Below are 24,136 nucleotides of genomic sequence, written 5' to 3'. Positions count from 1 at the left end.
TACCTACTTTTTAATTAGCCTTCCCATAAACGCCATCAACGAACATGCATGAAAACAAGAGGCGGGATTTATTGCACGAACCAATCGTATCCAATCGTAACCGATCATATCCAATCATAGCGCGGCGGAGGCACTGCCTCCTCTCACGTGACTTTCCCCCCATTCATTCTCAATTACCCCCCACTAAACCCACCGCACGCTTGAGGGCTCTGCTTTGTTTCTATGAGCTGAAGGAAGGCGCAGAGACTTCACCTGCGGGTGTCGCTGTTTGACAGTGTTTCTTTAGAAAAACAACTTTTACACTTTTTAGTGTCCAATTTTGCTACATTTGCATTGTTTTTTTGTAATATCGATTATTTTCTCATCCAGTTTTTTTGAGGAGGCACTGCCTCCCTTGCCTCCTCAGAGGAAACGAACCTGACACACACACACACACACACACACATAGGTTTGTTTTTGTGAATTGTAGGGACATTCCATAGGCGTAACGGTTTTTATACTGTACAAACTGTATTTTCTATCGCCCTACACCAACCCATACCCCTAAACCTACCCATCACAAAAACTCATTCTGTGTGATTTATAAGCCTTTTGAAAAGTGGGGACATGGGTAATGTCCTCATAAGTCACCTCTCCATGTAATACCTATGTCATACCCATGTCATTATACACATTTGTGTCCTGATATCACAAAAACATGCACACAAAACACACAGAGACACAAACACACACACAAAATCATGGGGAGCCACTTTTGCTGCTATGTAGCACCATATCTTTAAAGGAGTTGTATAGCACCTTTGTCAAATGGTAGAACCCATAAGAGGTGCAATATCGAATTTTATTTCTTCAACAAAAATGGTGCTAAACAGCACCGACAGTGGTTCTTTGGCTCGTCAAGAACCTTTAAAGGGGCTTAACAGGTTCTTTGTACGGCAGTGGTGCTGTATAGCACCTTAAAGGATTAGTCCACTTTGAAATAAACTTTTCCTGATAATTTACTCACCCCCATGTCATCCAAGATGTTCATGTCTTTCTTTCGTCAGTCGAAAAGAAATGAAGGTTTTTGATGAAAACATTCCAGGATTATTCTCCTTATAGTGGACTTCAATGGACTCCAAACGGCTGAAGGTCAAAATTACAGTTTCAGTGCAGCTTCAAAGAGCTTTAAACGATACCAGACGAGGAATAAGAGTCTCATCTAGAGAAACCATTGCTCATTTTCGAACAAATACAACTGTATATGCTTTATAAACACAAATTATCACCTTGAACAAACTTCCGCAAATCTGCATTCTTCAAAACGCTTACGCTGCATGTCCTACGCCTTCCCTATTCTACTTACAGAACGAACGCGGCGCCAGTTTAGTTTTTTTCCCGTAAGTATAATAGAGAAGGCGTAGGACTTTCGTAGATTTTCATCAAAATCCTTCATTTCTTTTCAACTGAAGAAAGAAAGACATCTTGGATGACATGAGGGTGAGTAAATTATCAGGAAAAATGTATTTAAAAGTGGACTAAACCTTTAACCACCCCAAATAACCACTGAAGAACCGCTGAAGAACCATAAAGGGGCATAACAGGTTCTGTATACAGTAGTGGTGATATACAGCACCTCAGTCATCCCAAAGAACCGGTGAAGAACCATTGAAGCACCAAGATTTGGTGCTATACAGCACTTAAAGTGGTTCCCCTATGATTACGAGCCAAAGAACCACTTTTAGTACGCTGTTAAAAAATATCCCAGTAAAATTTACAGTAAAAAAAACGGCAGCTGTGGTTGCCAGAACTTTACTGTAAAAAATACAGTAGCAACGTAAAAAAAATCTGTTAAATTTACGGTAAAATAACGTATTTTACCGTAAATGTACCGTTAGATCTATTACAGTTATTCACTGTATATAGTACGGAAACTATCTGTAAACCAATTAACAGTTTTTCAAAGCAGCATTTTTACAGTCTTTTACTGTTAAAATCACAGTGATTTTATAGCACCATTTTTTTTAGAGTGTATATATTGCTTTTACTGCATGCATGCAGATAAAGTTGGATATAATACAGTTATGCACTTTGCGATGATATAAACAATCACACAATATTGTAACTGAGATGATAAATGTCAGCTCCAAAATGATTTGCACCCTTCAAAAGTGAAAAAAGAGAGATATTCTGATGTTTATGGACACAAATTCACACAAAGAAATTAAAAGTATTATTGAAAACTACACTTACGGAAGTCATATGACTTCATTAAACAAATCTGCTTCCTCAAATTCAAGAACTGACAGAAGCAGGAATATAGTGGATTTCATTGGTGAACACAGACTTATAAATAAAGGTGATCGTGGATCTGTGTGTGTGTGTGTGTTTGCTTCGTGCGATTTAAACACATTCCTCTTCCTAGTGCACTTCATCAGGATGGAGAACATACTAATAAATATGAGCGATGGGTGAAACCTCCTTCAGAGCTGACCTCAACATCATCTCTTTCTGTCAAATACAGATCCTCCTCTCGGGTGAACTACACATCTTCCTGGAAGTGAAGTCATCATCTTCTACTTGTCAACAAACACACTCTCATTTACCACAGATTAACATGATTTATTGGCCATTAACATTATTTAGGATGTTGTTCCGCCTGGTATCAGTCCAACATTCTGATTCCTGAAGAGTGATGCTTTTGGTGCACCTAAACATACTTATTGTTTTATCAATAGCGTTCTGACACTTTTCAGAACAGGAAATAAGAGCTTGTGTAGCTCAAGAGTTTCTGTTCATGTTCATAAACTGCGTTTAGGAGGGACTCTTGCACTGGTGACATTTTGTACAGAGAGAAACACAGAATAAATATAAAGAGAGATCAGATGAGACCTCTGGGACTCAAAAGACTCAAACAGGCTACAGGAGACAAAACATTAGCTCTGAAACTGCATCTTTTAGGGTACTGTGTGTGGTCTGACACAGAGACAGGAGATATTCAATTCCAATAAAAATACAGATGCAATTCAGATGGACATATTTTGGACTAAAATTCTGGTTGATGCATGCAGTTTTTTTGGATGTTAAAATACTTGCTCTTGTTTATTTGCAGAGAAATGCTGGGATAATCAGGAATTTTGCTCCAGATCTGTGTTGAAGAGAGACCACACTAAAGTCTAACATGGTTTTAGGGTTTTTCTAAACTAAAAAGACAAGAACTACACTGTAAAAAATGACTGTGATTTTAACAGTAAAAGACTGTAAAAATGCTGCGGTGAAAAACTGTCAATTGGTTTATAGAAAGTTTCCATACTATATACGGTGAATAACTGTAATAGATCTAACGTTACATTAAATGTAATTTTACGGTAAAATAACAATTCATTGTAAAATTTAAAGTGAAAAACCGTAAGTTGACATTCCCACAATTCCCTGCGTGACACTTCACATTTGATATATTTTTGTTGAAATAACTCTTTTTTTCTCATTTTTTTCTAATCAGTTATGTACATTAGGGTTTTATGTTATATCTAATGTTGTTAAATTAATGTTTATTGCATTTTTAAAATTTCATGCATGTTACGGTGATGGTGTTTAGTGTGTGTGTGTGAATGACACTGTGTGCACCGTCTATACGTTAGTGTTGTATGTTCTCAGCTTGTGTTGATCTTTGATTAATCATGTGACTCTCATCACCACTGTGTTTGGTGACTGTCAGTGTATTATAAAGGTACAAAACAGATATTAGTACTTCATTAGGTTGGTAAATTAACATTATATCAGTTAATGAAATACGTTATTTTACCGTAAATTTAACTGATTTTTTTTTTTACGTTGCTACTGTATTTTTTACGGTAAAGTTCGGGCAACCACAGCTGCCGTTTTTTTACCGTAAATTTTACTGGGATTTTTTTTTACAGTGTATGGAGCGCTGTAGTCAGCATCACCCAGATTCCCTAGACAAAAAACAATATTTTCAAGAAAAGTACAACCCGAATTCTGGAAAAGTTGGGACATTTTTTGAAAATTGAATAAAATGAAAACTGAAAGACTTTCAAATCACATGAGCCAATATTTTATTCACAATAGAACATGGATAACATAAATGTTCAAACTGAGAAATATTACAATTGTATGCACAAAATGAGCTCATGTCAAATGTGATGCCTGCTAAAGGTCTCAGAATAGTTGGGACGGGGGCATGTTTACCATGGTGTAGTATCTCCTCTTATTTTCAAAACAGTTTGAAGACGTCTGGGCATCGAGGTTATGAGTTTCTGGAGCTTTGGTGTTGGAATTTGGTCCCATTCTTGCCTGATATTGGTTTCCAGCTGCTGAAGAGTTTGTGGTCGTCTTTGACCTATTTTTTTGTGTAATGATGCACCAAATGTTCTCAACAGGTGAAAGATCTGGACTGCAGGCAGGTCAATTCAGCACCCGGACTCTTGTTGTAACAGCTGCAGAATGTGGTTTTGCATCGTCCTGCTGAAATACACAAGGCCTTCCCTGAAATAGATGTCGTCTGGAGGGGAGCATATGTTGCTCTAAATCCTTTATATACCTTTCAGCATTCGTAGTGCCTTCCAAAACATGCAAGCTGCCCATACCGTATGCACTTAATACACTTCAAGTTTATTTGCATAACTTCACAGAAAATGCAAAATGTGAATATTTTTGCACGTGCCAAACAATGTGAAGTGAGCAAAGTGTTCATACGTTTGTCATCAAGTACCATTAAAGACAAAGATTTTCTCACTCGCTCACTTATTTGACACTTGCTTTAAAAAGAACTGCAACAACGAATCCACATCTGGTCTCCCGCCAACCATGACCTCCCACAGTCGCTAATCCTGTAAAGATACGCATCACGCCGCGAGTCTGGGGACGGCGGATCGCTCGCGGTTCCCTACAGTCACGTTCTCCAACTCCCTCCTCTGGTTTTGATTTACGAGTATGAGAGAGCAAGAAATTCACAGGACCCTACAGACATATGGTTCTTCTCAAAGCAGTAGTACAATTACATCATTGTCACTTAAGCCAACGCCATCTTATCTGTCTGCTTTACTTCACGAGCTGCACGTGAGAGATACGCGTCAGGAACCGTGACCCGTGTTCAGAGACGGGAGGCTTCCTGTTTCTACATCCAAAAAGCCATGAGATCAAGAGAACATTTGTTTAAAAACAAGATAAATTACCCACTTTAAGTGCATTTCATCATATTAGGCAGAAGATGTTTTGACAGATTTAAATCAAATATAAACAGAGTTGAACATTTTTACTGGGAAAATCACCTCACAGATTCTCAGTGTGTCAAACAATTTAGCATTTTACAAAGAAAATTTGTTTCTTCCTATGCAAAATCACCACCTTAATGCAACACGTTTTGTTTTAACAAAAATGGGCTGTTTTACCCAATATTTGTGTGTGCTGTTGGTATAGCAATATGCCAAATTTCCATGCAACGATGAAAACACATTTATCGAATAAATCCCTCAAAACCTCATGTGACTTTGCCTCAGCAGAGGCTGTGATTGGATAACTGGACTAACCAATGGCATCGCAACATCTCAAATGTTGGTTTGGTGGTTCTGAAACGTCAAAGTCTGTCATCAGAATGATTTGGTTTCATTCCTCCAGAACCGTCTCACACAATTGTGTTCCCAAACACCAGCATCCGAACGCAAGATCACATGACAGCGTTTATTGTGTTTCGTCCAACTCATTTATGATGGAGGAGAAAAGAGCCTGATTGAAGAAACTTATAATTTTATTACTGATATTTTTCACCAATTTCCCAGGAAGTGACTATTTTGTTCACTTGATCACAAACGCTGCTTAATTCGCAAAAATTTTATGCAATATTCCAATTTTGCACACAAGTTAAACTCACAACTTTGGATGAAAACATTGCTAGTGAATATGTTTACATGTGCACCAATAATGTGATCAGAATAAGGACTTATGCTGCCTTCACATGGTATCCTACTTCCCACATCGTAATTACGAGTTTGTCACGTTCAAGTGATTTGTTGTTGGAAGGAATCATGAAGAACGCCAGGTTCATACTTGCATGTTTCTTGGAGAAATGTTATTTCAGCACCATAACCCAATAGTTGTCAATCATACATCCTGCTGTATAGTTTTACGGTGAATGTGATTTCACAAAGTACAACATGTTCCTGGAACAACATTCCAAATCAACCAATCAGATTTGAGGGACAACTTTTCCATTTATGTCAAGTTTAGGCTTGCAACCTGGGTTAGGTGCTTCTACATCTTTCCCCTCGGATTTTAGGGATAAGTTATGGGTAGGATTAGGTTTAGGGGTAGGAATAGGGTTAAGACTAAATTTGTTCCAGGATCAACAAAATATACGTTCATCCAGGAACATATCTTGCTTGGCAAAATCACGGCGACCATAGTTTTACCACCCTATCTAGGTAGCTTGGTGACAATTCTGGAATTTCGGTCAAATACATGCTAATTTTGCTGTGTATAAAACATACAATATGCATCAAATGGTTATTCATATTATGTAAATATAGCTGTTGTGAAAAAAACTAGGGATATATCGGCCACCATATCGGTATCGGCTGATATATGTTCATTTTTAATGTTATCGTTATTGGCCTGATAAGAAAATTTGGCGGATATATTAAAGCCGGCGATAAATGATGGATTATTTCCTTTAGCTGAGACACTTCAGATGCACATTGCTCACCGTGATGGTTTTGCATTTCTTGAAATCACTTCAAAAAGGAAATACAGTTAAGTACAGCACAAGTCTGTCGCTACATAATATTATAATGAGAATGATATAATTGTGTATTTGGAGGATGGCTTTTCATGGAGAGACTTTTGTTTTTGTAATCAGGCTCTCAAAAATTATAGAAAAATTTGGATTTAGATTTATCTGCCTATATATCGGTTATCGGCTTTCAAAAATAAAGAATTATCGGTTATCGTTATCGGTATCGGTATCGGAACACCAGTCAGTCACAGCAGCAATTGTTCACATCTCCGCCATGTTTAAAGTTTATGGCCTGCCCAACTCGGGAACTAAGAGTTTCCCAGTAGTAAATACGTTTTGAGAAGGCGTTCATGTCCAATTTACAACGTGAAGGCGGCATTAATTGCAGCATGCAATTAATTAAGCGTGACAAGAACAAACCTCTTACATGCAATTTTCAGTATTCTGATTATTCGCTAAGAATTGTAGTTATTTTTACCGCCATTATAAACATATGCACAAAGCACAAAACTCACAAACATTCAGTGTGTTACTACTTCCAGTTTGACAGTTCTTTGGTGTCCGGCTTCAGTCAATTTTTCAGTGGCGTGCTTAAATGTCTGCATTTCGATGTTTCAGCCATCAATATACAATATATTCATTTTGACAACAAGAAGTCAGTTCCTTTAGCACCCTAAAAATGCACATGCACACTTTGATCAGAGATGCGATTAATGTGTTTACATGCACTGTAAAAAAAAATTGTCGGTTTAACTTAAAAAAGTAAGTTACCTGGTTGCCTAAAAATTTTGATTTCACTGAAATTGAGTTATTTAATAAAAAATTTGAGTTAATACAATGAAGGCAATTGATTTAATCAACAGAAACTCAAAATACTATGCTATCTGAACCACATTAATTATCTAACAGCAAGACAAAATGTTGTGATAACAAATCATGAAAATATATATTTTTTTTACATTGCAATTAAAATCGGCATATATACTACGATTATGGTTGCTATGATTATGAGCTTAATTGCATCATTTTGAGGTAAAGTTTAATCACAATATTGCCTCTAATTGCATTATGATGGTGCATATAAAAGTAGTTTTTGTTAAAAAAACATGTATTCTGTCTGTTTACTGTCCTGTATTAGAAACTCTTAAGCTGATGGTTGTTCAACACACATAAAGTCTGTCCCGTAGTGAGTCTGTTTCTTTCCTCATTGTAAATTAAACACACTGAAGAGTGATGTTCATGTTTTAAGATTCCCAAAAACCATCAACATATATAATGTTCAGAATGTTCATTTAAGGAGCATGATAACTGATTCCTTCTCCAAACAGAATGAAGTCTTGAGTAATATAGACCAGCGATGTGTGTTTTTCCATAACACGCTATTATAAAGGATAAATGGATATTCATGACATGCAATATGCAGCACACATATCTGCTCTTTTGAAAAGAGCTTCAGACTTTTTATAATATACATGTCATGTCTGACGTGATATTTGGCACTGAATAGCAGCTCTATCTTTGTTCTCTCTTGAGGAACATATAAAAGTAATGAAGTTGTCAAGGCATTCTGGCCTGAGAAGAGTTTCAGATGCATGAGATACGACACGTTCCTCCTCCTCCACAGTCTTACAGCAAACAGACTGCTGAGTGTTAATTAGAGTAAAATAACGACTCGTCATCAGTTTAACAAACAAAAGCTCAACTTAAGTGATGTTTTGTTCATGATTTATTGTTCTAGTTTGTTAGTACAACACACTGAGGCAAAAATGTTCATTTAGGGTATGACAACGATGTACTAAAAATGATTCCCATTCACACGGATCTGCGAAAACATCTAAAAAAGCTGTATTCTGCTGCCAGGCCAGTAAATGGCAATGTGACTCTGTAAAGAAACACTACGCGACTATAGACACATGACGTCACCGTTTCCACAAATGAGCATTTTTTAGTTTTAAAACTTACACTTTGAATCCCATTTTAAAAAATGTGCATTTTCATGCCTCCAAAACACTGTTGTATAAATGAACTGTCAAACACATTAAAGGTTTTTAGTTGAAATCGGCGTCATGTAAACGGCCCCAAGATTAGAGCAATCTAATTATCTAAATCTGCAACAAAAAATGGCTTTGAAACCATTTTCAATTGGAAATGGCCAGTAAATTTCACAAAGAAATGGCAAGTAACACATTGAATGAAGCATGAAATTTTGAAGTAGAAAGACTGAAATAGATTTTCTTGTAAGATCTTTTGTTTACAACTTTACAATATCATGCACATAAAAGGTGTGCAACAATTGACCTTTTGCTCACAAAAACTTCTCAAAATAGCAAAACTAAGTAACAGTTTTTTAAGGGTGTGTGTTTTATAACTGTTCATGCAGTACATAAATCAGTCACCACGGGAAAACGAGGCTTCTTTCCTTCTTCAGAATGTGTGAAACAGGTTTTCCTCTCAATTCAGGAGAGAACCTTTAAAATAGAAAGTTGACATTCCTCATCTTGCCAACTGATTCTGAGCCAAAACACATAATCTCGATACACATCAGAGAATACAAAAACTGACATACACAATATATAGGTTTGGCTTTAGTTTTGTAAATGTAAAAAAACCCAACAATGAGCTTGAACATTCATTGAAAGTATACGGACAGTTGAAGTTTTAGTAATCACAATACCCTGGATAGTTTCTTTGAATAAAAATAAATGCATGTTAAAAATAAATCACAAACAAAAGGCTTGAAAAAAGAAACGGTGGTGTGAAAGTCCGGAAACGACCTTTGCTCTGGCTCTAAACTGTTTCCCCCAGGCCGAGGAAACCAATCTATCACCTGAACTATGGCGATAGTGACCCTCACTTAATAAAATAACCCAGAGATACGGGCAGGAAGTCACTGCAGGAGACACAGGAAGTTGGTAGAACTCCAGGAACATGTTTTGGCATGATGGTCGGTAATAACAAAAAAAAGAGTTTTGGACTCTTAAGATTCACGATCTGTGGTTTCCTGTTTTCTTTGCTTTAAAGAAACAAAGCTCTTCTGGTCCGCGGTACCAATACACAGCTTAAATATTTCTGAACTATATTTAGAGAATAATCCACTAAACACAAGAAATGATTTAATGTGCAGCTGCAAAAAGTATGTCCAGGATCTTGTGTTCATCTATCTCATATTTTGCATATTGAGTCTCAAATGTTGATAAATGTCTATCAAATGTAAAGATAAAACTACTCCATATCTAGCATATGTTTGTTACAAAACATACAATTTGTCTAGGATGTCTAGAATGTTTTTACACTCTTAAAAATCAAGCTTCTTTACTGTGATTGATGGTTCTAAAGAACCTTTTTTTATTCATGGAATCTTTCCATTCCACAAAAGTTTTGATTTTTCACACTTACAAAAAAAGGTTATTTTTAGAACTGATCACTGAAACATTCTTTGGGGAACCAAAAAGGTTTTTTTAGACACTTAAGAATAGCACACTTAACATGTTCACACAATGCAGATTTTTTTGTATGCACACACAGTATATAGCATATAAAAAGTTGACATATTTAAAATGAATAAGACATGCAAAATAACCATTTAATTTCCAAGTTGAGAACCTATTGGCAGTAGCAAGTCCCGTACTTGCTCTGAAGCAGCAGTAGCAATAATCAACAGCAGCAGCAGCAGCAGTAGCAATAATCAACAGCAGCAGCAATAACAGCAGTATCAGCAATAATAGCAGCAGCAGCAGCAGCAGCAGCAGCAATAACAGCATCATCAGCAATAATAGCAGCAGCAGCAGCAATAACTAACAGCAGCAGCAATAATCAAGAGCAGCAGCAGCAATAATCAACAGCAGCAGCGATAATCAACAGCAGCAGCGATAACAGCAGCAGCAGCAATAATAGCAGCAGCAATAATCAACAGCAGCAGCAGCAATAATCAACAGCAGCAGCAATAACAGCAGCAGCAATAATAGCAGCAGCAATAACAGCAGCAGCAATAATCAACAACAACAGCAGCAATAATCAACAGCAGCAGCAATAACAGCAGCAGCAATAACAGCAGCAGCAATAATCAACAACAACAGCAGCAATAATCAACAGCAGCAGCAATAACAGCAGCAGCAATAACAGCAGCAGCAATAACAGCAGCAGCAATCAACAACAGCAGCAGCAGCAATAATCAACAGCAGCAGCAATAATCAACAACAGCAGCAATAACAGCAGCAGCAATAATCAACAACAGCAGCAGCAATAATCAACAGCAGCAGCAATAACAGCAGCAGCAATAATCAACAACAACAGCAGCAGCAGCAATAATCAACAGCAGCAGCAATAACAGCAGCAGTAATCAACAACAGCAGCAGCAATAATCAACAACAACAGCAACAATAATCAACAGCAGCAGCAATAACAGCAGCAGCAATAATAGCAGCAACAATAATCAACAGCAGCAGCAGCAATAATCAACAGCAGCAGCAATAATCAACAACAGCAGCAGCAGCAATAATCAACAGCAGCAGCAATAACAGCAGCAGCAATAATCAACAACAACAGCAGCAGCAGCAATAATCAACAGCAGCAGCAATAATCAACAACAGCAGCAGCAGCAATAATCAACAGCAGCAGCAATAACAGCAGCAGCAATAATCAACAACAACAGCAGCAGCAGCAATAATCAACAGCAGCAGCAATAACAGCAGCAGTAATCAACAACAGCAGCAGCAATAATCAACAACAACAGCAGCAATAATCAACAGCAGCAGCAATAACAGCAGCAGCAATAATAGCAGCAACAATAATCAACAGCAGCAGCAGCAATAATCAACAGCAGCAGCAATAATCAACAACAGCAGCAGCAGCAATAACAGCAGCAGCAATAATCAACAACAGCAGCAGCAATAATCAACAGCAGCAGCAATAACAGCAGCAGCAGCAATAATCAACAACAACAGCAGCAGCAATAACAGCAGCAGCAATAATCAACAACAGCAGCAGCAATAATCAACAGCAGCAGCAATAACAGCAGCAGCAATAATCAACAGCAGCAGCAATAACGACAGCAGCAATAATCAACAGCAGCAGCAGCAATAATCAACAGCAGCAGCAATAACAGCAGCAGCAATAATAGCAGCAGCAATAATCAACAGCAGCAGCAGCAATAATCAACAGCAGCAGCAATAATCAACAACAGCAGCAATAACAGCAGCAGCAATAATCAACAACAGCAGCAGCAATAATCAACAGCAGCAGCAATAACAGCAGCAGCAATAATCAACAACAACAGCAGCAGCAGCAATAATCAACAGCAGCAGTAATCAACAACAGCAGCAGCAATAATCAACAACAACAGCAGCAATAATCAACAGCAGCAGCAATAACAGCAGCAGCAATAATAGCAGCAACAATAATCAACAGCAGCAGCAGCAATAATCAACAGCAGCAGCAATAATCAACAACAGCAGCAGCAGCAATAACAGCAGCAGCAATAATCAACAACAGCAGCAGCAATAATCAACAGCAGCAGCAATAACAGCAGCAGCAATAATCAACAGCAGCAGCAATAACAGCAGCAGCAATAATCAACAGCAGCAGCAGCAATAATCATCATCAGCAGCAATAACAGCAGCAGCAATAATCAACAACAGCAGCAATAACAGCAGCAGCAATAATCAACAAAAGCAGCAGCAATAATCAACAGCAGCAGCAATAACAGCAGCAGCAATAATCAACAACAGCAGCAGATCCAAATGCAGCAATTTATTAGGGTAATCCAGACGTAATCCAAACAGGCAAGGGTCAAAGTCCATAAAATCAGTCCAACACAAACAGGTACAAAAATAACACAAAGAAAACCAAACAAGAGAACCAGAAGTACACGTAACATTAAACAAAGAACCACAAACAAAGGCAGAAACAAACCAGGTATAAATAGACAGACAGCAGCAGCAATAATCAACAACAGCAGCAGCAATAATCAACAGCAGCAGCAATAACAGCAGCAGCAATAATCAACAACAGCAGCAATAACAGCAGCAGCAATAATCAACAGCAGCAGCAGCAATAATCAACATCAGCAGCAGCAGCAGCAGCAATAACAGCATTATCAGCAATAATAGCCGCAGCAGCATCAGCAATAATCAACAGCAGCAGCACTAACAGCAGCAATAATCAACAGCAGCAGCAATAACAGCAGCAGCAATAATCAACAGCAGCAGCAGCAATAATCAACAGCAGCAGCAGCAGCAGTAATAATCAACAACAGCAGCAGCAATAATCAACAGCAGCAACAATAATCAACAACAGCAGCAACAATAACTAACAGCAGCAGCAGCAGCAATAATCAACAACAGCAGCAGCAGCAGCAGCAATACAGGATTATCAGCAATAATAGCCGCAGCAGCAGCAGCAATAACCAACAGTAGCAGCAATAACAGCAGCAATAACTAACAGCAGCAGCAATAACAGCAGCAGCAATAATCAACAGCAGCAGCAGCAATAATCAACAGCAGCAGCAATAATCAACAACAGCAGCAGCAATAATCAACAACAGCAGCAGCAATAATCAACAACAGCAGCAGCAATAACAGCAGCAGCAATAATCAACAACAGCAGCAGCAGCAATAACAGCAGCAGCAATAATCAACAACAGCAGCAATAATCAACAGCAGCAATAGCAGCAGCAGCAGCAATAATCAACAAAAGCAATAACAGCAGCAGCAGCAATAATCAACAGCAGCAGCAGCAGCAATAATCAACAGCAGCAGCAGCAATAATCAACAACAGCAGCAGCAATAATCAACAACAGCAGCAGCAGCAGCAGCAGCAATAATCAACAGCAGCAGCAGCAGCAGCAATAATCAACAGCAGCAGCAGCAGCATCAATAACTAACAGCAGCAGCAATAACTAACAGCAGCAGCAGCAGCAATAACAGCAGCAGCAATAATCAACAGCAGCAGCATCAATAACAGCAGCAGCAATAATCAACAACAGCAATAACAGCAGCAGCAGCAATAATCAACAGCAGCAGCAATAATCAACAGCAGCAGCAATAATCAACAGCAGCAGCAGCAGCAACAGCAATAATCAACAGCAGCAGCAATAATCAACAGCAGCAGCAGCAATAACTAACAGCAGCAACAGCAGCAGCATCAATAACTAACAGCAGCAGCAGCAATAACAGCAGCAGCAGCATCAATAACAGCAGCAGCAATAATCAACAGCAGCAGCAATAATCAACAACAGCAATAACAGCAGCAGCATCAATAACTAACAGCAGCAGCAGCAATAACAGCAGCAGCAGCATCAATAACAGCAGCAGCAATAATCAACAGCAGCAGCAATAATCAACAGCAGCAGCAATAATCAGCAGCAGCAATAATCAACAGCAGCAGCAATAATCAACAGCAGCAGCAATAATCAACAGCAGCAGCAATAATCAGCAGCAGCAATAATCAACAGCAGCAGCAGCAATAATCAACAACAGCAGCAGCAATAATCAACAGCAGCAGCAATAATCAACAACAGCAGCAGCAGCAATAATCAACAGCAGCAGCAGCAATAATCAACAACAGCAGCAGCAATAATCAACAGCAGCAGCAGCAATAATCAACAGCAGCAGCAATAATCAACAACAGCAGCAGCAGCAATAATCAACAGCAGCAGCAATAACAGCAGCAGCATCAATAACAGCAGTATCAGCAATAATAGCAGCAGCAGCAATAACTAACAGCAGCAGCAGCAATAATCAACAGCAGCAGCATCAATAACAGCAGTATCAGCAATGATAGCAGCAGCAGCAATAACAGCAGCAGCAATAATCAATAGCAGCAGCAGCAATAATCAACAGCAGCAGCAGCAATAATCAACAGCAGCAGCAATAATCAACAACAGCAGCAGCAGCAATAATCAACAGCAGCAGCAATAACAGCAGCAGCATCAATAACAGCAGTATCAGCAATAATAGCAGCAGCAGCAATAACTAACAGCAGCAGCAGCAATAATCAACAGCAGCAGCATCAATAACAGCAGTATCAGCAATAATAGCAGCAGCAGCAATAATCAATAATAGCAGCAGCAATAACTAACAGCAGCAGCAGCAATAATCAATAATAGCAGCAGCAATAACTAACAGCAGCAGCAGCAATAATCAATAATAGCAGCAGCAATAACTAACAGCAGCAGCAGCAATAATCAATAATAGCAGCAGCAATAACTAACAGCAGCAGCAGCAATAATCAATAATAGCAGCAGCAATAACTAACAGCAGCAGCAACAATAACAGCAGCAGCAATAATCAACAGCAGCAGCATCAATAACAGCAGTATCAGCAATGATAGCAGCAGCAGCAGCAGCAGCAATAATCAACAGCAGCAGCAGTAATCAACAATAATCAATCGGCAGTTATTGCTGCCGCTGCTGTCGATTATTGCTATCAGTTCATCAGCAGCAGCAATAACTGCAGTTTCAGCAATAACAGCAGTAGCAATAACTAACAGCAGCAGCAGCGTAGCAGATCTATTCCACCAAGACCAAACATATAAACATTATCATATCCATTACCATGCCAAACACAAAGAGTTGTCATGAAAGAATTATTCTTCAACAATATTATACAGAGTACAGTTCTCAGTAACTACTGTTCCATTCCTCTATCTCCTAATTCACTAATGCAGACACGCCTGCGAGTGTTAACGGTGTTTCAGTATTAATGTGTTACAGTGTTGCTCACACTGATCAGAGCAGATGTAAATGCAGCACAGATGAAGGCTTTGTGATCTGTGTGCCTTATTACTGATGTTATCAAGCTCGTGCTGTTGTTCAGATGGGATCGCTTCATTTCCTCAGTGCTCTAAGAGACTAAAACCTCATATTACAGTGATTACAACTGCTTTTAGAAGGAAATTAGCAATTCTGCCAAAAGGAAATGAAAAGTCCAACCACCAAGGTTGAAAAGAAATCAAAGAAATAAGCTTGAAATGCTGTAATATGAAAAAGAACCTTGCAATTAACAAGCTCAGGCTGTGTGTGTGTGTGTGTGTGTGTGTGTGTGTGTGTGTGTGTGTGTGTGTGTGTGTGTGTGTGTGTGTGTGTGTGTGTGTGTGTGTGTGTGTGTGTGTGTGTGTGTGTGTGTTCTGATCTTTACAAAACTCCAATAACATCACAGAATGACACCTAATATCAACTTTTCTCTATGCATGAATGAAATAGCATTCATTTGGGATGGTCTGTTCAGGGTTTTGTCCAGGCAGATGATTAATAAACCAGATCATCTTAAATTATCTACAACATTAATGAATAATATCCCAAATCATGGAGTGTTTGTATCCAAAGCGCCTTCTGATTCGGAAGACGCTGATTGGAGGAGCGCGATGGGTGTTTCCGCATTCCACTAACAGCCCGCAGGCTCTGATTGGTGGAGCGCGGTGGGTGTTTCCACATTCCTCTGCGAGCGCGCACACGAGCCGAACTCAGCGCGGAGACAGACGCGACGCATCCGAGACCCTCCTCGATATTCCGCTGGAAAGTTGCCCGACCTGACGCCGGGATGCCGTACATCCTCATCAGCACACAGATAAGACTGGTGCGTATAAAACACGAGCAGCGCGCGACACATACGCGAGCACTACTGAGCAGCGCGCGACACAGCGTACATGAGCATTAATGACAGCAGCGATTATGATATTAGAGGGTTACAGGTGGAGTTGTTGTTATATAAGTAACCTGCATGTGCACAAGAGAAGCTTTGACATATATCTGTGAGTCTTGCGCGATGTTTTATTGCATGATGCGTTCTAAATCATTATATTCAAATTAAAAAGTTTAATGTCGCATTGCATGTGCAGCTCGTGCACCTGACCATGTCATGAACCTCTGAAACATAAAATGAAAGTGAATCATTTGGTGTTGTTGACAAATATTTCAATGCACGGGATTTATTATTAAAATGTGTGATTGCATGTGTATTGCATAGATCATGCATAAATCAAAGATGGAAACACATTTTACAAGAAAAAAAAAAAAATGGCAAAAGACATTTGCATTGATAAAATAGTGTACAGATACACATACCGCCACCATGAAATCAAAATGGACATTTCTTGTTTTTTGGGGGAATATTGCAGTTTTTATTATACATGATTTAACCGTGCATATCATTATTAATTTTAAATTCCTCGTAATCTTGAATCAGAATATCTTCCCCTCTCTCTCGCAGTGACATCTCTTCTCCGATGATGAGGGCGGGGCAACCTGTCACTCACATGAGATCCACCAACAGCAAACCACAACCATCCAATCAATTCCCCACAGACAAATCAAGCCCCGCCCTACATTTGTTCTTGTTTGCGAAGCGTTTCACTCGTATACGACACGTTAGAGAAGAAAAGACAAGTGCAACTTCCATTTTGTGTCGCCTTTAAAGGATTAGTTCACTTTCAAATGAAAATGAGCCCAAGCTTTACTCGCCCTCAAGCCATCTGAGGTGTATATGACTTTCTTCTTTCTGATGAACACAAACAGAGAAATATTAATAAATATCCTGACGCATCCAAGCTTTATAATGGCAGTGAAAATAACAAATATGAGCTGAAGAAAGTGCATCCATCCATCATAAAGGTACTCCACACGGCTCCAGGGGTCAATAAAGGCCTTCTGAAGAGTTAAAATATACATATTTAACAAGTTATGAAGTAAAATATCTAGCTTCCGCCTTCCACATTCAACTACGACGGAAAGTGCAACTTTATAAGTGCAGGATTTTTCTCCTTATAGTGGACTTCAATGGACTCCAAACAGTTGAAGGTCAAAATTACAGTTTCAGTGCAACTTTAAATGATACCAGACGAGGAATAAGAGTCTTATCTAGCGAAACCATCGATTTTTGTAAAAAAATTTTAATGTATATGCTTTATAAACACAAATTATCCCCTTCCAAGTGCTTCCGCCAAAACCGCACTTTCGTATTCTTCAAAAAGCTGACGCCGTATGTCCTACGCCTTCCCTATTCTACTTACGGAAAAAGTGGAACTAGCGCCGCGTTTGTTCTGTAAAGCTTGGGCTCATTTTCATTTGAAAGTGAATGAATCCTTTAAGTGGAGAAACCATGTTTGTGTTTGTTTCAGGAGACGGGGCCCACCATGGTCGGAGATGAATATTCAGATCCGTCTATCATGAACTACCTCGGAGCCCGGAAAACCACAATGCTGGGAAACAACTTGTAAGCGTCTGTCTATCTATCAAGCACTAAATCAGTTAATAAGTGTTCGTAGAAATATCTTTAAATGCACGAGTCGACACGTTTAAGTTCTCGACATCACAGGCTGAAGCCCAGGCGTAGACGGCATGTTATCTTTAACTAAACCACAAATTAAATCATACTTATATGATATCTTTGTGTCTAACAGCTCAGAGTATCACGTGGATGAACCGCCGAGACTCGTCTTAGACAAACTCGACAAGATCGGATACAGAGTTGTTAGCATGACGGGGGTCGGACAGACGCTGGTTTGGTGTCTCCATAAAGAGACCGGTAACACGCTGTGACTCCAGTGTGTCTTGTATTCCAGGTAAACATGGTAAACGAGGTGATTTAGATCATGGTATCGACTTTTATATAAGAAATGAAGCTACAGGTGAGATGAAATTATCTCAAAAAATGTATTTGAAATCTGTCTGAATTAGCAATATTATCAATAATACCATCAGAATGCTTTGATTCATTTCTTTTTTGTGACTGTAGTAACATAAATGTTTATGTGCAAAAGGGACGATGTTGCATCTATAGCATCTCCATATTCTTTATCGACTTGATTTTATCTTAAAGAAATGCTTTGCAATGAAACATCGGTTTTTAAAATGTATTATTTGTTATATATAGTTTAAATAGTCTTTAAATTGTTTACAGAATATGTATTTTGTGTGTGTTAATATTGTTTCTGTATGATGGTGTGAGACTCGGTAATTAAAAATGAAGTAGAATAAAGTTTTAAATTGCTGCATTTTTTCTCTGAAATGTGTCACTTTGATTTTTTGTGGCAAACAAAAACAAATTAGAAATGCAGTTATGCCACATTTGTATGTTTTTTCCACCTCTTGTGATCCGGCGTGGCAGGTCGGCTGAAGTCGGAGCGGACTGCGGTTCCTGCTCGGTTCTCCTGAGGACGGCTGTAATTGTGTTTCCTGTGTTGTAATGTGAACGAGACTCTGTGTGTTCCTCTTCTTTCCAGGAATATAAAAGAAAAGCCCACAGAAGTAAACAGAAACATGTGACAACCGCGAGGATGATGGATGGAAGGAGCAGAAGAAAAGTGTTCTAAGAAAAGTGACTAACTGGAAATCTGGAGATGAATCCGATCACTGCGGTCTGATGGTGTGTAGATGACATGAGGACCGAATGTGGACCGGACATGCATGCAAAACACAACCAGAAGCAGAAACACAGAATGAAAATCAGTAAATGATTAATTGGTGCAAATAAATTTTTTTTTTTTTTGGGCACATTTATCAAAATGCACTGCTTAATTTTATTTTGGCCGTCACCAAGGATGTCTACATTACCTGCAGTTATATCTGCTCACATTCACATTCATCTCAAAGGCAGTCGCTCGCATGCAGATTTGGAAGTCTTACTGCCATCATTGAACTTTCTGAGCCAATCACCTGCGCTGTAAATGCCATGTGACTTAGGATTCTCCAGCCGCAGGATTGGCTGATGCCACAAAAACACGCCATCTCAAACCTTCACTAAAGTCAGCAGAGAGTAAGTGTTTAAGTTCATTCTGTCACATGCATTGAGAAATATGCTCTGATAAACCAAAAAATGCAATGCATGAAATCTTCGAACATCCTAATCAGGAAAAAGCAACTTGTGTGTCACATTACATCTCCACTGATGTTTCTTCACAACTACTTTTCTGATGGATGTAAATAAGCACACATCTCCATTTGAAGGCATAAAAATAAAGTTTCTGGAAGTCTTAAAATACCAGTTACTACATAGAGATTTGAGTCAGTTAAAGCACATTATATTGACAATGTCACTGCAATAGATGAAATATAATATTTTAAAGAAAGACATTCAGTCTGCATTGATGCTTTAGGCTTCAGGTCTTTATTTGACAGGGAACCATTTTCATTTCCGTATTTCATCATGTTCTTGTTGTATCAGAATACTTATAATGACAGATAATAGATAATAATAGCAGAATTAATATAATAATGACACTATCATCTTCTGTAGAGCTGCTTTGCAGCAGAATCGAATCTAAAATAGAATTTTGCAACATAAACATTGTTCATTTCTGTCAATCTGCTGTGATTGAAATCTGTATTGTGTTTATGTCATGATACTCCTGCCATAGAAAAGCACCATATAAATATTCAAGGCAAAAAAGTTTATTCCAAAAAGGCTTTATTGATGCTCAGGTGTCTGTGTGAGGTCACAGCGTCTCCTGCTCTTCCTCCCTCTTCATCTCCTCGATCAGCCTCTTCCTCTCTTCAGCTTGTCTCAGTCTCATCAGCACCACGCTCTCGTAGTCACGTTCACTACGCAGACAACTCTGAGAAACACACATAAAACACTGTTTTTGACATTGGCTTGAGCTGCTGGTTGAGTGTTTCATTCACACACATGCAGTCAGGAAACCTGGTATTTGTTTCAAAGCAGCCTGACAGAAAATCATGAAGTTAGTGTTCATCTTAATATCTTCAATCCTTGTAGTTGCATTCATCAGGGCAATAATAAAGTTAGATTTTGAGATGATATAAACAATCAAGCAGTTGAGATTTGCTGTATGTGAGTGAAGTGTGTGTTAGTGATGTTCAATTCTTGAATGAATCTTTTAAGTCGATAACCAGTTGAGCCGGTTCACAGAATCAATCAATGAATAAATCAAACCTAAAGGCAGAGTTGAAAGTCAGCTTTTTGTTCACATCAGACTCCAGAAGAACTGAATGAGTCGGTTCTGACTGTCAGAGTTCTCTTTGAGTCGGTTCTTTGTGATTTATTCATTTTGAACTGGTTCAGTGACCCAGTTGGACAGGCTCATTGGCTCATTCGGTGCTGCTTCAGTGCATCTTGCATTATCAACCTGGAACTAAAGTTCAATTTAGTTCAATTCAATTCTGTGAACCGACTCGACTGGTTACCGGCTTAAACTAATGATTCGTTCAAGCACCGAACATCACTACTGTATGTATGCGGGAAAAGTTCATTATAAAATATATCCAATTTTATATAGTGAGATGTGTGAATAATATACGTACTCTCTAAAAAAATGCTGGGTTAAAAACAACCCAAGTTGGGTTAAAAATGGACAAACCTAGCGATTGGGTTAAATGTTTGACCCAACCTGCTGGGTAGTTATATTTGATTCGACTATTGATTATAAATGACTATATGGCTGGCTTAAAATGAACCCAAAATCAAACGCATAATTACTAGAGGCAACAGTAATAATCAAAATATGAACATTTATTAATAAACAATTAACATTTATTACATTTCTTAATTATTCATTAAACATATTAATAAATGTTAATTTCCAACATAATTTGGGTTCATTTTAAACAAGCAATACAGTCATTTTTAAACAATAGTTGAGTTAAATTAAACTACCCAGCAGGTTGGGTAAACATTTAACCCAATCGCTGGGTTAAAACAACCCATTCGCTGACTTAAAACAACCCATTCTCTGGCTTAAAACAACCCAGCCACTGGGTTAAAACAACCCAACCGCTGAGTTAAAACAACCCATTCGCTGAGTTAAAACAACCCATTCTCTGGCTTAAAAGAACCCAACCACTGGATTAAAACAGCCCAACCACTGAGTTAAAACAGCCCATTCCCTAGGTTAAAACAACCCATTCTCTGGCTTAAAAGAACCCAACCACTGGATTAAAACAACCCAACCACTGAGTTAAAACAACCCAACCGCTGAGTTAAAACAACCCAACCGCTGGGTTAAATCAACCCAACCGTTGAGTTAAAACAACCCATTCTCTGGCTTAAAAGAACCCAACCACTGGGTTAAAACAGCCCAACCACTGAGTTAAAACAACCCAACCATTGAGTTAAAACAACCCAACCATTGAATTAAAACAACCCATTCGCTGAGTTAAAACAACCCAACCATTGAGTTAAAACAACCCAACCGCTGAGTTAAAACAACCCAACCATTGAGTTAAAACAACCCAACCATTGAGTTAAAACAACCCAACCGCTGAGTTAAAACAACCCAACCGCTGAGTTAAAACAACCCAACCATTGTGTTAAAACAACCCAACCGCTGAGTTAAAACAACCCAACCGCTGAGTTAAAACAACCCAACCGCTGAGTTAAAACAACCCAATCGCTGAGTTAAAACAACCCAATCGCTGAGTTAAAACAACCCAATCGCTGGGTTAAAACAACCCAACCGCTGAGTTAAAACAACCCAACCGCTGAGTTAAAACAACCCAAACGCTGAGTTAAAACAACCCAACTGCTGAGTTAAAACAACCCAATCGCTGGGTTAAAACAACCCAACCGCTGAGTTAAAACAACCCAACCGCTGAGTTAAAACAACCCAACCGCTGAGTTAAAACAACCCAACCGCTGAGTTAAAACAACCCAACCGCTGAGTTAAAACAACCCAACCGCTGAGTTAAAACAACCCAAACGCTGAGTCAAAACAACCCAACTGCTGAGTTAAAACAACCCAACCGCTGAGTTAAAACAACCCAACCGCTGAGTTAAAACAACCCAAACGCTGAGTCAAAACAACCCAACTGCTGAGTTAAAACAACCCAATCGCTGGGTTAAAACAACCTAACTGCTGAGTTAAAACAACCCAATCGCTGAGTTAAAACAACCCAAACGCTGAGTTAAAACAACCCAACTGCTGAGTTACAACAACCCAATCGCTGGGTTAAAACAACCTAACTGCTGGGTTTGTCCACTTTCAACCCAACTTAGGTTGTTATTAACTCAACATTTTTTAGAGTGTAGTTTACATGCTTGCGATAATAAAAACATTTTTTTAAAAATGTTTTTAAAAGATTCTTCACACTTAGAAAAAAAACGTTTCTTTTAAGAGCTGTTCTCTGAAAGGGTTCTTTGGAAAACCAAAACTGGTTCTTCTATTGCATCGCTGTGCCATGCAAAATTCCTTTTGCAATCTTTATTTGTATAATCTTTATTAGTATATATTGTTTTACATGAATGGCCTGTTTTAGATCACAATCAACATTCAGAGCAGCTGAAGTCAGAAATCTGACTCAGACCTTCTAGAATGTGGAATTTGTTGTGTTTGATTCAGTCATTTGTTGAGTTCCTGTTGTGTTTTGGGTCACTGCTGCCTGATTCAGCATTAGATCATACAGAGAATGAAAACGTAATGTGGTAAACACTGTTTCAGTTTTTCTACATTTACTTCACTCGCCATTTCTCTGTAATTACTTATGAAATTTACAAGCAATTTCTGAGTGAAAATTGTTCAACACAAATATTTGTCAGTGTATAATTATGTGCTTCAATGTTAAAACCCCCAATCCCCAAGCATGAAACCTCAGCATGTAACGCATAACGGGTTTTCATCTCTAAACGCTCGTTTGTGACTCAGATTAACTCATTACAGGTTCAGAAAGAAGTGATAAGCAACTATAATGTGCTCAACAAACCTGGAATGACTTGATTAATCATCACACTGGAATGTCGGTCAATCAGAATCAATTCAACAGCTGTAGAAGTTTTAGGTTGTTGCAGACAGAAGAGAGAAGACTGGACACATGACTGTTACATATGTCTGAAATGCTTAATGTTATTCGATGCAATAAGTGAAGTACTCGAGCGCACAGAAAGCCAACTCTCAAACAGCGCGTAATCCCGATTTCAGTTCTCTTCTGCAGGTTATATGGCCAAATACACACAAAATTATGTCAAAATGTCCATCTTGGTGCGTATATTTATGTAAACACAGTCAGTTCAGTCTTAAGTGGAGTAAACAGCGGAGAAAGAAAGCGTGCGTGTAACCAGTGCTCCCCACACATAGACTTTACTTGGGCTCTTATACTTTTGTATCCGCCAAAGATAATGAAACCATCCGTGATCGATTAACTAGTGGCCCTACGCATTTCGTACCTGCTCGTTACGTGCGCGAGAACTGTTTACTCCCGCTAACATTTCCACGTGCGCTGCAGAGAGCGCTGCATGATGCAAAGTCACAAGGTGGCGCTGTTGCACGTTCTACACTTCTACAGGCTTGCGCGACGCTTCAGAATGCTTCAAAGTGATTCTCAATCAATGAAAAGCGCAGATGTATGCCAACCGATTGCTAATAAACTCAATGTCTACTTTATATAATATTTTTTAGACGGTTGTAAGAATCTGAAGGATCAGCCAGCATTTCAAAATAAGAGTCCAGGTGTATTTCAGGCTT

General features: G+C 38.8%; 2 protein-coding genes across 4 annotated transcripts in view; one reads left to right on the top strand and one right to left on the bottom strand.

Moving 5' to 3' along the window:
- The first annotated feature begins 15,878 nt into the window (after positions 1-15,878).
- On the top strand, positions 15,879-19,065 carry gchfr (GTP cyclohydrolase I feedback regulator). Of its 3 annotated transcripts, XM_067366958.1 has the most exons (4): positions 15,926-16,302; positions 17,843-17,937; positions 18,125-18,286; positions 18,947-19,065. In XM_067366958.1, the coding sequence occupies exons 1-3, from the start codon at positions 16,267-16,269 to the stop codon at positions 18,261-18,263; spliced, it is 270 nt and encodes an 89-aa protein (XP_067223059.1). In that variant the 5' UTR covers positions 15,926-16,266; the 3' UTR covers positions 18,264-18,286; positions 18,947-19,065. The 3 variants fall into 3 exon arrangements, with proteins under 3 accessions (XP_067223060.1, XP_067223059.1, XP_067223058.1); XM_067366959.1 differs by lacking the exon at positions 18,947-19,065 and having other exon boundaries at positions 15,879-16,302; positions 17,846-17,937; positions 18,125-18,920; XM_067366957.1 differs by lacking the exon at positions 18,947-19,065 and having other exon boundaries at positions 15,941-16,302; positions 18,125-18,917.
- A 743-nt stretch (positions 19,066-19,808) lies between these two features.
- Positions 19,809-24,136, bottom strand: part of dnajc17 (DnaJ (Hsp40) homolog, subfamily C, member 17) — an 84,227-nt gene continuing 79,899 nt past the window's right edge. Inside the window, exon 11 of the mRNA XM_067366954.1 lies at positions 19,809-20,278. Within this exon, the coding sequence (XP_067223055.1) occupies positions 20,159-20,278 (120 nt within the window). The 3' untranslated portion in view covers positions 19,809-20,158. The remainder of the gene's footprint in view (positions 20,279-24,136) is intronic.

The sequence above is a fragment of the Chanodichthys erythropterus genome, chromosome 18 (genome assembly GCF_024489055.1).
Source record: "Chanodichthys erythropterus isolate Z2021 chromosome 18, ASM2448905v1, whole genome shotgun sequence".
Taxonomy (NCBI): domain Eukaryota; kingdom Metazoa; phylum Chordata; class Actinopteri; order Cypriniformes; family Xenocyprididae; genus Chanodichthys; species Chanodichthys erythropterus.
The sequence above is the reverse complement of the archived record's forward strand: the minus strand, read 5'-3'. Positions and strand labels throughout refer to the sequence as shown.